General features: G+C 38.9%; 1 protein-coding gene across 9 annotated transcripts in view; it reads left to right on the top strand.

Moving 5' to 3' along the window:
- Positions 1 to 14355, top strand: part of NFIB (nuclear factor I B) — a 177261-nt gene that overhangs the window by 126143 nt on the left and 36763 nt on the right. For all 9 annotated transcript variants that reach the window (XM_026097877.2, XM_026097876.2, XM_026097873.2 and 6 more), the window contains exons 7-8: positions 6545 to 6676; positions 8963 to 9147. In XM_026097877.2, coding sequence (XP_025953662.1) covers positions 6545 to 6676; positions 8963 to 9147 — 317 coding nt within the window. The remainder of the gene's footprint in view (positions 1 to 6544; positions 6677 to 8962; positions 9148 to 14355) is intronic.

Here is a 14355-nt window from a genome sequence, read left to right as displayed (position 1 = left end):
AAAAATCAGGATAATCTATAGTGTAATGAAAAAAAAAATCAGTTGTCCATCTTGATGCAGTTAATCATACACAACAATAAAAAGTATTCTGCAACCTGTTTGTACAGAGACCTTTTTAGTTTTCCCACATCCTGGGAGATACAAGGACATGTAGACACAACACTTCTGTCTGAGCCCCCTTTCTATGAAAGGAAAATTGTCAAGGTTAATACATCCCATAAAATGTGAGCATTGGACAGAGCAGCAGACTGGCAGTGGAAATCAGTACTCTGCAAGTTTGCTTGTGGGTAAGGATGAGAAGAATTACACGTTTTCTCCTTCTAAAGGATTTCTGGCTCTTACAGTATTTCCATAGGCTGAAATTTCTTGCATCACCTGTCTCTCTTAGATATATAAATATTTTTTGAGCACTGGAAATAAAATAATGAAATTTATTTGAAAAAATTAAGAGAGAATGAAAAAAGAATTCAGTTGTTGTAAAAAATTCATTCTTGTTTTGCCAGTTTTTCTCTGAATTGCAGTATTGTTGTAGTGTTTTGCTCTCCAGCTTGCAGTACTGAAAACAGCATTGAAGAAAGCTCTCCAGTTTCTCTTCTTCAGCCTTTCACCACTGATCGCAAAATGTAACAGAATGAAGTGTTTTACCTGCTGTGAAATGGCAAAACAGTGCAACAAAATTTTTGATTAGCCTTGGGGAAGGATGCTGGTAGGAAAACCAGAGTCATGGTCTGATAGACTGGATTGCTCAATATTGGAGGTATGCCTGTGAAAATAACATTGGAACTCAGTAGGTTGATTTGAAGATGGGAGATTACCAAATGCTTATCCATTGAAATATAAATTATGCATATGTAAAATGTTTTCCTACGCTTGATGTAGAAGCAAAAATAATATTGAGATCAGGTTTTTAGACTTGAAGAGAGCATCTCTCTTCAAACTTTCACTCAGGCTGCTCCTTAAATTCAGAACACTCCCAGCTGCTATGCAATATGTGTACATATCTTCATATAAGACATCACGGTTTATCTCAAAAGAGAATACACATGAGTCTTCACACTGAGAGAGCTGCTACGCGTGTCTCAGAAAGTCACCAAACAGAACGGATCTGGAGTGTTTTATTCATTTTCTACTCTGGAAAACGTTGATTATCAAAATGGAATTTTTCATGGAAATAAACCAGTCTTTTCAATAACAAGTATTAGGAGGGCTTCTTTCTCGTCCAAGGTAAAATTTATAGTGAGGGGAGAACAGAACCCAGATTAGCTAACAAACAGATGGTTAGGGTACAGACTTGGGATGCGGGAGAACCAGATGCAAAGTCTGATCTCTGCCTGATGCTGAACAGGAATGCAGGCAGGCGCTTCTCTGTTCCAGGCTTTGAGTATCTCAGGCATCAGGCTGTTGAGGCGCATCTGTCTTTCTTTCCCATTTATTCACAAAAAATGTTACAATTTCTTTTGCATGAAGAGGATAAATGAATTAAAATGTTTTGATTTCCTGCATTCTTGGTTTCCATGCAGCCCCAATGCCAAGCCTTTGGGACATGTTTTTCTTAATATATATGGAAGGTAGCTGTGCTTTGAAGTCACTCAGGTAAAAATATTCTGTGTTAAGTGCCTTACTAAAGCCCACAGAAGAGAGGGATGCTGAATGCCGCCAATGTTAAAAGAGATCAGGCTCAGCACCTCTGAAGTTTGGTTACTCTGAGCAGATTGTTCTGATTGTTCTTCACATGCACTGGTGTAAAGCAAAATGAATTCTGCTGGGCCCAGTGGGCATGAGTCATCATCATCTTACAGCTATCTGACATAAATTCAAAATATTAGTAAGGTTTTACACGTTTTGCACAAGGGTACCTACCACACGTGTGAGGCAATGGAGGGGGAGGCTCAGCTGAATGCGATGTACATGGTGTACTCTGGCAGCAGAAATTAACCCACATACACTGCCTCTGGGAAATGATTGGTTTCTTTAAAACTGTAGCATGAAGAGGTTTCTCTTATAACCTGTCAGTAATGCTGTGGACCCCATGGCTTTCCTACTTTCACTATAGTTGTATAAGCAGTAAGTTGAACACGGATTTATCTCAATTTCTCTGGAGGCAGTGCTACGCTAATGAGTTGTAAATGAATCTTAGCAGATTGTTGTCTACTGGAGTAGAGAAAGACCGGTGAAATGAAGCTGTAAAAAAAGATTAATAAGAAGAGATAAAGAATAAATTGGATTAAAACAGATTTAGAATTTGTTTATTCTTTATTTCTTCTTATTCTTCTACTCATCATGTGTCATAAGCAAGAAAGAAAAGCTACCGTGTTGTGGCTTTGTACAAGAAAGGAGATCAGGGGCCAAGAAATGGGCAGGTGGATGTTTGAACTTGCCCTGAATCACTGCTGGATTCCAGTAAAATTCTTCTGACAGGTGGCTTGCTCTTTGTGGTGCCATGCGACATTTATCCAGGGAACTGCTTGGATGACAAGCTGCATCAGACTGAGAAAGAGGGTCTTTGCTTTGATGAGGAAATTGACAAAACTTATGTCTCATTAGTGTTTCCTAAGGTTTTTTGGAAGTGAACAACCATTTAATTAAAGGCTGACGTAAACATGTTTCTGCACACTTTCCCTGCAGCATTTTATCACATTAGAATTGATCAAAATTGTTGCCTTGGGCTGTCTTGAGCAGATATACATCTGGAGCACCATTTGTGCAAGCTGCTGATGCACAGGCTACATACGCTGAGCTTCACAGCAGCACTCCTCTGCCTTCCTGTGTAGGTGGAATTACCTTGTTGGGAGATGAGATGATCTAACCCTTTTTATTTGCATAAACATATATATCTTTTATGTGATGCTTTACAGTTTGTATCAGGCCACCATTTGGGTGCATATGTACTGGATCTCCATGGTAATACCAGCATACAGGATACTGGATCTCTGTGGTAATACCAGCATATGGGAAAGAATGATTTGGAACACCACTGGGAATTTTTTTTAAAATGTAATCTGTTTTTCACATTTGGAGAAAATTCTAGGCAGGACAGGACACAGTGTGTTCTGATTAATACTGACCTTCTGATAACTTTGTCCAACTGCTTTTGGCATCTTTCTGCTCTTCATATATACTTAGCTTTATTCCAAAAGTCTGAAAATAAATTACACTGGAAGCTGTTTTATTTTCATTCTCAAAGCAATAAGGATTGGAATTTCATTCCTGAAACTGACACAGACATAAAAAAAAAAAGCCTGTTTTTGTGACCTCTGTTTGTCACTCATTATGTAGTTATCAATATATAATTAAGCTGTATGTAGCAACTAGACTGTATTTCATTGTGTGGAAAAAAGCAGATATGTTTTAAAATGAGAACAATATGCGTTTTCAGTTTTGTTGAAGCTACTGTTGAAATTACATGAAGTCTCACTGTCACCTTAACTCATTCTGATTTATTTAGGCACTGTTTTTTTAGGAGCAAAATTAAAGACAGTCAAAAACTGCTTTGCCTTTTTGTGCCTTTTTGTTTTTGTAACTGGTTACTCTCCAAAGAAATGTAATTTGTGTGGTTTGCTACTAAACCTGTAAGCCTACTGTCTTGGTCAAGAAGGAGACCACTGCAGTCTTTCTTCGTAACCTATACAAACAGTTATTGTTCTGGCACCCCTGTAGGCTGCATCTGTTATTCCACTGTGAATAGGACTTGAATGCTCCATTATGATGTCAGTGCCTACAAGGGGAGAACAAGGAGTGACTTCACAATGCAAAGTACATTGTTTTAACAAAGAGGCTGCTGCATTTCAGCCATGATCCTTTGAAATTGCTTATGTTATGTATGACGTCATCCTGAAATACTTTGTGGTGGTGCACTGTGCAATGTATATTAAAGTCTCTGTTTTGGCAGGTAATGAATATTTTTCTGGCAGTGCCGAATTTTGTATTTTTGACTACCAGTTGGCATTCACCTTGATGAGGGAATGATCTCTGTAGAAGTTCATTGTATTTGCTTTGTAATTTATACTGCCTTGTATATGCTGATCACAGTTATATTTTTTCTGTAAATAGGAGCAGGAAAAAAGACACAGTTTAAAGCAAAATGCTAGGGCTACAGTAGTCACCAATCCCCTTTTCAGTAAAGTCTTTTCAAATTAGTGATGCCACTGGGGGGCTAATGGATACTCTGATTACATTGCACTTCATATAACATTCTTCTTTCAAGCAGTTAAAACATTTTGGTTTTGAAAAACACAACAGTCCTTGCTTGTTTAATGAAGTAGCAGTCACTAACCAAATGAAATCTCTGTTGCATTCCAAAAATCTGCTCTGCAGACATTTGCAGAACTTCTGGAGATAGGTGTCTTTTTCTTCCATGAGGTCTTTTGCTGGATGTGAGCTTTACATAAGTGAAAGATCCTTCACTTCCAACCCATGGTTTGTTTATTCCTTGGAGAGACTTAGCTGCAGTACTTCTAATTAGGAATAAAATTTAACTGTTTGTACATCCTCTCTTTTGTGATACTCTATATGTAGTGTTACCAAACTCAGTCCCCAGAAGAATTTTATCAAGGTGTTTGGTTACTAATAAGTTCTGTGACAGCTTTTGGTGGACACAGAGTGATAGTGGAAGGCTGAAACCACAAGCTAGCAGGCATGTTGGAGTGTTTTTGCAGAGACAGATTGTGCACGCAGAGAACCACAGTACCAAGACAATAGCTGGTTGATTTGGTCCTATGGCATTTATAAAGCTATACTGTGGAGGGCTGAGAAGTTTCTTGCTCTTACATGAAACCATGAACTTAAATGAAGAAGCTAAGGCTGTCATTTGAGCAGAAAATAAAAGCATAATGAAATATTTGAAAATCATTCCAGAATTCATGTGTATTTTATCATGGGATACCTATGCAAGACTCAGTTTTAAAAGGATTTCTGTAGTGCAACAGTTACTAACTGTAAGCATTTAATAACTTTATCTTTGCTCTCTGCTGATAGATTCAAAGAAATAAAACATCCCTCCATTTTCTCCCTCATCAGCAATTTATTTACCAAATTTGTCTAAGATGGCTAGGGGTGCCTCTGCCAGCACTCAGTGCTTTTGATAAGAATGTTAAAATGCAACAGATCAGCATAATAATAATAGAAGGAAAACATGGTAACCTTTGCTGTATCCGTTAAGGGTGAATAAGCACACGATTGTGGTAAAGCAGTTCCTTGCTTTCGCTGAACGTTTCCCTGAGTAACAGTCATTTTCTCAGCAGCCTTCTCGAAAAAGTGAGCCTTGGGGCAGGTGGCAGATTTAGCCGTGAGGCTCAAGGAGAGCTGGGGAGTTGCAGGGCAGCAGTCGAGGGCACTTGTGGTGCTCTGGGTCTGGTGCCAGTGCCGCCACAGACCTCGGCCGTGGGTGAGCGGCAGAAAGGCAAAGCAGTGTCTCCGTTTGAGAGGTCCTGCCCTAGGTATGGCTTTTGGGGTGAAAACCCATGCTTAAGCTACAGCTCGTTCAAAAAGCACTGGATAAATTTGCTTTTGGAAGGGCACTCCCACTTCCCAACATGGGCCTATCTTCAACTTCTGAAAAGATGTAATGTCCCCAGGTACAGTATACTGATACGAAAAGTGCCAGAATCACTTAAGGATAAGAGTAGCATGGTCCCTGCAGGAAAGTCAGCTGCAACGTGTCCCCAGTCCAGTGAAGTACTTGTGAAATGAGCTTCACTTTAAACATGAGCTAGTCCCATTGATTTGAAATTGAACCCATATATGATGCTGATGTATGTCCTAAAGTAAATAAATGATATGATAAACTTTGAAATAATTTAATTTGGTACAAAGTACCCTAAATGTTTTTAAATTAATTTAAGCTTTCAGAAAGAAGAAGAATGCTTTATGCAATACCAATAAGCCTGTATTGTAGAGAGCATTCATTTGTCACTGCTGTTGTGTTACCTTCATGCAGTGAGCTCTGAAGAGATGTTTTTGTTGATAGGGAAGCCGGAAGGAAGAGGTGGGAAGGCCCTCCTTGAGACATGGAAAATATGAAAGAGAAGTTTAAGTATCCTTTCTTCTTAGGAAGGTTACATTGTTTCACTACTCTTTTGGGGAGGGTAAGGGATGGGTTTTGAAATAACAAAATAATAAATACCATAAAAAGGCATGTGTGTGGCAGTAACCCTACACACCTGATCGTAGGTATTCCATTAAAAAGTACAATAAAGAATATGTGGCTGTTGAAGGAGCAAATGATGTGGTGGTATTCTGTGGAATTGAAATGTGTCTGGAGAGGTTCTGAAGGCCTTTATTTCTTCACTGTTTGGCTTGTCTGGTATGCAAGGAATGTAGTTTCTGTTCTGCAGGACAAAGACCAGTTAGTGGATTATTATTCATTCTCAAGTTGGAAGGCAATAGTTTAAAATTAGTTTATTGGTCATAGGGGAGTTGGGTCACCAAACAATATTTATGTAAGAATTGTAAAAATAAATATCTTTGGTTTACAAAATGATGTGTCCTGAGATGTAACACCGGACTTCTAAGCTAATGTCACTCTTCTGTTGTTTTTCTATTGCAGATATGTCATCTCCTACAATGAAAAAACCTGAAAAGCCTTTGTTTAGCCCTACATCTCCCCAGGATTCTTCACCAAGACTGAGCACTTTTCCGCAGCATCACCACCCAGGAATCCCAGGAGTTGCACACAGTGGTGAGAGCTATGGAGGAGGAAGACCTGCCTCCCTTTTGTATGGTCTCTCCTCCTTTCCTGCAGTCTGATAGTGATGCATTTGTGTAGATTTTCTTGGAAACCTGCTACCAAATATCTTACTTCTGAGAGTGGAAAGGGAGATAAATTCATTGCACAGGCTGAGGTATCCTTGCAGGAATGCTCATTAACCTCATCTCAGGTAGCCTGACTGCTGCAAGTCACTGGAGAGGACTTAGGATAGCCAGTGAAAAAAAACAGGCTGTAAGCTGCATGAAGAAAGTGAAAGAGGAAGAATCATCCTAGTCTTTCCTCTTTCCACTTGCACCCTTTTCTGTTGTTGTTGCTGTGACTACATTGTATTTACATTTCATAGTAGGTAGGATTTCATGCATAAGAGAAGTCACGATCACATTGAATGTGTGATACAATGAAGTAAGTACCACTGCTTCTTTTAAACCCTGTCCAGAGAGGTAGTGTCCTGATAAATACTTTGCATCATCTATTTCCTGGAGTCCATAGTGAAACTTCACTTAAAGTGTGAAGAAGACACTTGAAATGTGATGGCCTGCAAGTTATCGTGAAGGCTTATCAGGAATAACAGGGAAATTCCAGCAGCATGGTCTGCTTAATTTTAGGGGTGAGAGTGACCCTGGTTCTTCAGATTAGGATTTGGCACTCAGAAATCTCCTCTCAGTGGCTCATCATGTCTCCTTGCAAACTGTATATAAAGGGATGCAGTACTTAAGCAGGAATGGGTGGCTGGAAGAGAAAAGCAGATCAGAGTGTTATTCTTTTCTGTAACAAGTAGCTCTGCTTTGAAAAATTTCTGTTTTGTAATTTCCCAGTGATTTTGAGTTTCTGTCTTTCAATTTACATGTAAAAATTTTTTTTCCCCTTAGCATCCACTTACTCTGTGATCTGAAAGTCAGTCCAGACTCATTCTGGTCTCTGTAATGATTCCACCATCAGAAAATACTTAATCGCATCAGAGATGGTGCATAAAAAAGAACAGTGTTTGTTTTGCACAGCTCCCACATCTCAGAGTAGTAGCTAATGTTTTGTGATTAAACTGAGCTGGTGTGACTGTCGTTCAAGTAAGACAAGCCTGTCAAATAAGAAGCTTCTATAATTTTTTTTTGATCCTAACCTCACTTACATGTAGATCTTTATACCTGCTTTAGTGTATAATTTTAAGGTGCATTTAAGTGACAATTGTAACCTAATTCTGTACGGGAGCTATTTACTTGCCAGGAAGCCTGATTTCCATTCTGGGTGCCCCATTCTGTTATCTCAGTGAGCAATGATTGGAGATTTTCAGGATTTTGACTGCAACGTACAGCAACTTTGAAACATTCCTACTGCCATTTTTTCGTAGGCTAACTTTCACTTATCCTCAGCTCAAAAATAGAAAATCATTTAAAAAATAAGCTGAAAAAAAAGGAACATATGAGAAGTGCCCTTTAGATGTGTAGTAAGGGTGTAATGTGGATTACTGTGTAGTGGAGTGATGTTCTAGCTTCCAGCTTGACGACTCAGCAGTAGCAGGACATTCTGTACATTCCTTTCACTGGGAAAACATTGCTGCTTGTTTAGACTTTACATATAGTCTGTAGATAGAGAAGTGTGTGTTTGTAGGGGCTGGAAAGAAAGAGAATGAAAAGAAAAATATGGATAGGATAGATGCCTTTTTGTTTGCCAGGGATATTTTCATTGGATGGAATGGTTTCCCAGGCCCCGAAGTTGAATGTTCATTAGCATTTTCACAAAGGTCAGCTAATTATTCATGGCATTATTGCTTAGTAGTTATTGCCCCCTCCCCACATGAGGCAGGTACAGTACAATACAGTGAGGGATGACTAGCTGTTTCTTAGGACTCGGTGACATTGTGCTCCTCTGTTGGATTGCTGTGGATAAAAATGTAGATTTTTATTTATTTAGTAAAATATTTGTTTTATGTATTTGGGCTCCAGAGAGGAAAACTTTGTAAGTCTGATACCTTTTATGCTGGATAATCATTATTATGTTTAAGGAAAAATGAAATAATATGATGGCTTAACCCACAAAACCAAAACAAAACACAGAGTTTATGAATTTGGAACAGCAGCCCTTCCCATTGACTGAGAGGATGTGAGAGGAGGACATAGTTTTCCTGTAAAGTACCATGAAGCAGGAGTGTAGTGTACTGGTTTATAACTGACTTTTACTTTTCTTGCTGTAATGCAGAGGTGAAGAATTTTAGATGAAACAAGATTCGAAGTAATTTTAATTCTGTTTTATCTCCTCCAGTCATCTCAACTCGAACTCCTCCTCCACCTTCACCTTTGCCATTTCCAGCACAAGCTATTCTCCCTCCTGCCCCATCTAGCTACTTCTCTCATCCAACGATCAGATACCCTCCCCACCTGAATCCTCAGGATACGCTGAAGAATTACGTACCTTCCTACGACCCGTCCAGTCCGCAGACTAGCCAGGTACTGTAAACCACTGTGAACGCTCCAAAAGAGATCCTGTGAGGAATGTGTGCTTAGGTCTGATATCTCGCTCGTTCTGGTCTCAGAGCACGCTGGGAGGTGGATGCCGCTGCGGGGCCAAGCCAGTGGTGCGCGGGTGCGCGCAGAGGTGCACACATGCGCACGGGCAAAAAGGTGTTTTCGCAGACCCACGATGAATGTGAACTCCAGTAGGGCAGTACTTGTGCTTTTTCACAGGTACCTGGCGATTCTTTGCCCAGATGCAAAAACATGACTGTGGTGAGTACAGCACAGACCCACAGATTTGTTTTTCCTTTGTTTTGTGGAGAACATGCAACAACAGTTCAGTTCCTGGCTGCTCGCTGATTCAGACTCATTTCTGGTATGGGAAATTAACATGGTTTTCATTAGAGAAGTAATTCGTAAAAGCTCTGTGCAGAACTGCTTTCCATGATAGCACTGGCACATAGCATTAACATGTGATCTGCACCATAGGATAAGCTGCAGTTGAGTCTTGGTCTGTCAATATTTGGAGTATTTCCAGTGTCAGTATGTAATGTAATCTTTGCTGCTCAGTCTGGTATCTGGTTTTGCTGCCTTGTCTGAAGTGCTCCTGTGGAGTCCTGTAGCTTGTGCTATAGCATGTTTTCGGGAGAGTCTTGGGAATATAAGCTGAAGCGACAGTGCTCAGGTTTTCCTGCACCCAGGAACTAGTCTCCTTTGGAAGGGCTGCCTTATCGGGGATGAAGGGATTGTTGTGATAACATTATTTACAAAAACTGACAGGCACTTTAGTGTGCGTTTCAGGCACAACAGCAATCCAACTTGAGACTGAATCAAAGTTTCTGTGCTGGGTAACAGATAAGGCCCCTCTGGGCTGCCCAGAAGGTCACTGTGGCTATTGTCCCCACTGGCTCATGCTCTGGTCCGGCTGCATGACTTTGTATGCATTTAAAAAAAATGTGTCAGTCAATAGAGTCACACCTCACTTTGAAGGGAAAACTCCGAAGAGTGTGATTTTTGTTGGTTACAATATCAATGCAAATTAAACCAAAAAAATGAAAACAGAGTATGTCAGCTTTAAACTACAAATTGCTGTCTCTGCATGGATTAAAATCTTTCGATTCCAGATAGCATTTTTGCTGAGACTCAGCTGGGAACAGTGCATGCAGGACCTGATTTTAATTTGTGTAAAATTTCCATGAATAACAAAGTCTAATTAAGACATGCATTAAAAGTCCTTAGTGTTAATTCAGTGCAGAAAATCTTAGAGTTCAACTGGATTTTTTTTTTAACTGATGTCTTAATTAGGCACTATTAAGGGAAAAAATATGCAAATTAAAACCAGGCCCTTAGTGTTATGCATTTCTTTAATTATTAAGTGCTTGTTTTACTTACATTTTGGTTTCTTATACATTGAAAGAGCAGATTAGGTGACAATCTCTCTGGATTGTTGAGTATTTTGCTTTGTATCACCAGTGAAAAAATACAACATTTAAATGAAGTATCTGACTTTGTTTCAGACAGTTGACAGTAATATTGTCAAGTGTATTCATTGAGCAGAAGCTGTTTCAACTCTTTACCTGAGAAGAACTTACTTTCTTCTCTTCTCTGCAGTTGAAAATTAATCTCCTAACCTTAAAAGATAAGTTTTACTCTGCTAATGCTTTCAGAGTAGCAGCAAACTGAAAATATTTCCTATTCTTGTGTTGTAGCATCAGAGGGAATAACAGGCCAAACCATCTTCAGTTTACTACTTTTGTCACCTTTCATAACCTTTGTACTAGGGTAATGTTTTTCATTTCATTTGATGTTTGATTTAGTTCCTGGGAAGAGGGGACAGGGTTAAACAACAACAAATATGAGATTCTAGTCATCTGCACCAGCAGTTCTCTGTGATTTATTATCATTAATCACTATCATTAATGCAATCTCTTTTAAATTTAATTCTTTAATGTTCACCTCTGAGATATGCTCTATGTTAGGGAATCTGCATGCCCAGTCAAAAATCTCTCCTGATAGAACAGTTACAGGATGGCTGTACAAAACGGTAAAATAGCAAGAATTTTTTTTTTCCTTAGGAAAGGAAGGAGCAGCCGCCTGTGAAGTTTCAGTGACAAAGGGGAATTGTTCTGATACAATGGCATTCTTTGAGCCAAACCAGTTTTTCTTTTCTAAATAAAACATGAATTTTTATTCAAACAAATTTAATTATTATAAAATGCAAAACTGCATCTGTAGGAATACCACATCAAATTTAATTATACTTTCCCACCTCAAAACATACTCATTTGGATTTCAAAAAGAGAACTATGATGATAGTTTTAATTTCAGCTTTAGAAATAGAAAGAATGGATATCCTGACAGCATTTACCTAAAGTGAATTGTTCCTCCCCAACATCTTTCAGTAATACACTAATTTAGATTGTTACGACAAGCAACTGAGATGCCTTGTACTCCCCACAGCAATTTTGAGATTAATTACATTACTGCTGCGCTGATTATAGTGAGACAGTCATGCTATTCAGTGGAATACTTTAAGTAAAATTAGTTTAAAGATATAGAGCGCCCATAGGTTTCCACAGGGGAAACAGTGGGCAATTTTCTTGACATAATGTTAAATACTTCAAATTATGTGTGATGAACAGTCAGGAAGTTCAAACAGGCCCTTTGGCTGCAGTGAAAAATGATGCAACAATGGATGATCCTAAACAAAAGAGAGCCATGGCTTTCAGTTTCATGTGTATCTGGTTTTTAACCCCTGTTCAGCCTGGAGAATAAATAAACAAATATATTGAACAGAAATTAATCTTACTAGATATATGAACTGGACTTGCCTCCAACTAGTAGTCTGAAAGTTTCCCAAGATTTCCAGGATTGGTGTACCTGACGCTAAGCAACTAATTCTGCTGAACCCTTTTTATTTTATTTATTCAAACTGTTTTCTTCTTAGCTTAGAGCACATATTACTGGATGAGATTGTGTGTATGGGTATGTATGTGTATTACGATAGGGTGCTAGTTCCTTCGTAGTTAAATTGATACTGGATACTCACTGTAAGTTTCATCAAAAACTAATCAGCTGGTATGTGTCTAATCCATCTGCAGTGTTTATCTGTTTGTACAGCAGCTTGAGATTTCCAAAGCTGTCTCAAATTTTGAAAACCTATTTCCTTTTTAAAAGATTTCAACTGGATGTACCAGTTTTGTGTATTGCTTGGAAAATTTGGCCTCGTGTGTGTATGCACATATGTGTGCACACATAAATCATCTTGAATATATAGTATTAAAATCAGACTTCCAAGTATCCCAGAAAAGTCATCCAGCACAGCAAAAACTGTGTGGCTAAAGGCAAATCCAAAAATTCCAAAATTAATGCCCCATTGAGCTAAATGGAATAATTTCCTGATTAAGATGTGGTGAAGCACAGAAGAAGGATAAGCTAGTTGATGGAGAAAATGATGATAAAGCAAAAAATTAAGCTGAACCCTGGCAAAGCACTTCCTGTCATCTATGAGAATTTTTTTGCAGAGCTCTTCTATAAAGAGTTCCTTGGCTAAGCGTTGTAGGGATCCTGCTGCTCCTGTCTGACTGAATCAGGCGTAAATAGGGAGTCTTGCAAGCCCTTTGGGTTTGGATTGTGAAGGACACATAACCTTACCCTTAAATCAGATTTCCTCATATGTTTGATGAAATATGCAGATCTCAGTGGCATGGTAAAACTGATCCCCTCTGGTTTGGGGAAATATTTGTTTCTGTTCCAGTAAATGGCATACACTTGTTATGTACTGCAGTCCAGGTGAACTGCTCTGCACATATTGACTGAAATTCCCAAGGGCATTAAAATGTACTTTGTTGCAACGTGGGCTAGTTTGCAGATATATTTTTTAATGGCTTTGGCTTTGTCTGAAGACAGAAATTTCTGAGCTGCTAGAGAAGAGCTGCTTCTGGAACCTGGTGAGGCCACTTATTTTCCTTTCTTATTTGATTGGGTTACTCTTTTTTTATTGATTGAAAGATAGGCACACTGTTAAGGAATTCCAGGCAGATGCTCTGGCATTCTTCAGTACAACTACTGCCATCATTTAGCAAGAAGGAGGGAATATAGTAAGGCTGCATTTGGGCTGGTCACAGGGTTTTTCATTTGTTTCAAGAAGAATTCTAGCAGAATAAACCAGCACAAGTAATACATGGATATGCAGTTTCTTTGCTATAGCTATAACCTTTATTTATTGACATTTGAGAGTTCTGAATTTCTTGGCCAACTTTTTCCTTCAAGTCTTTCCTTGTAATTTCCGAGAAATTAATGAAGATGAGCTAAGATAATGTGTGTTTTTAATTTTAATTGGGAGGCAGAGAGAGAGTCCTGGCTAAACAATATCTACTGACAAAGGCTTTAAAGATTTAATTGCAGTTATAAATGATTTTTATATATTTACTTTACTCATTTTTAGTTTATTAAATGCACAGTTATAAGTCTCCGGAGTGCATAAACATTGTTTAACCTGAAGATATCTTTCAAATGTGTATCTGCAAAGAGACTTCCTTTCCTATGCTTCTGTAATATGCACTTGTCCAGTTGTTAATACAAATACCCAAAGAAAAGCTGGGTGCTCTACATGTCAACAACTGTAGTTTTTGCGAGATCGCAGGTAAAATCATGATTGAGGATAGAGGGCTCTTCACCTAGAATGGCTGGTGGTGTCTGTGCCTGAACATCGGTTGCAGAACCAATGGTGGTTTTTTTGCTGCTTTTTCAAAGGAATGAGACTTAGAACCTTATAGATCAAAGTCAACATCTTGATTTCTCTCAAAAAACAGTACAGAAGTGTCATTGCCAGCCAAGAACTAGCAATAACATATTTTTTTTTCCAGAGCTAATTTCTCCAAGCAAACAGGTAGCTGCATGTCACACCACCTGGAGCTCTTGTGTGGGATCTCCCAGTGAGGTCTGTGTAGGATGTGTTGTAAACAGCTGCTGCAGTTGCAAGGGTGTGAGTGACTCTAGTGAGGTTCACCCTTGGAAGACCTGTTAGCGGGCGCTATAAAAAGGCAAAACATATTCTTGATGCTACCATAGCGTCCAACAGCAGAAGAACCTGCAGAGCTTTGCTTCTTGTTAAGCGAGCGAGTAGAACTACCCTATGGTATCTTCTACAGTCTTCCTGGAAGGGCTCCTAAAATACCAGAGTATCAAAGATACTGCATT

Source organism: Dromaius novaehollandiae, chromosome Z, assembly GCF_036370855.1.
Source record: "Dromaius novaehollandiae isolate bDroNov1 chromosome Z, bDroNov1.hap1, whole genome shotgun sequence".
NCBI classification, from domain to species: domain Eukaryota; kingdom Metazoa; phylum Chordata; class Aves; order Casuariiformes; family Dromaiidae; genus Dromaius; species Dromaius novaehollandiae.
The sequence above is the reverse complement of the archived record's forward strand: the minus strand, read 5'-3'. Positions and strand labels throughout refer to the sequence as shown.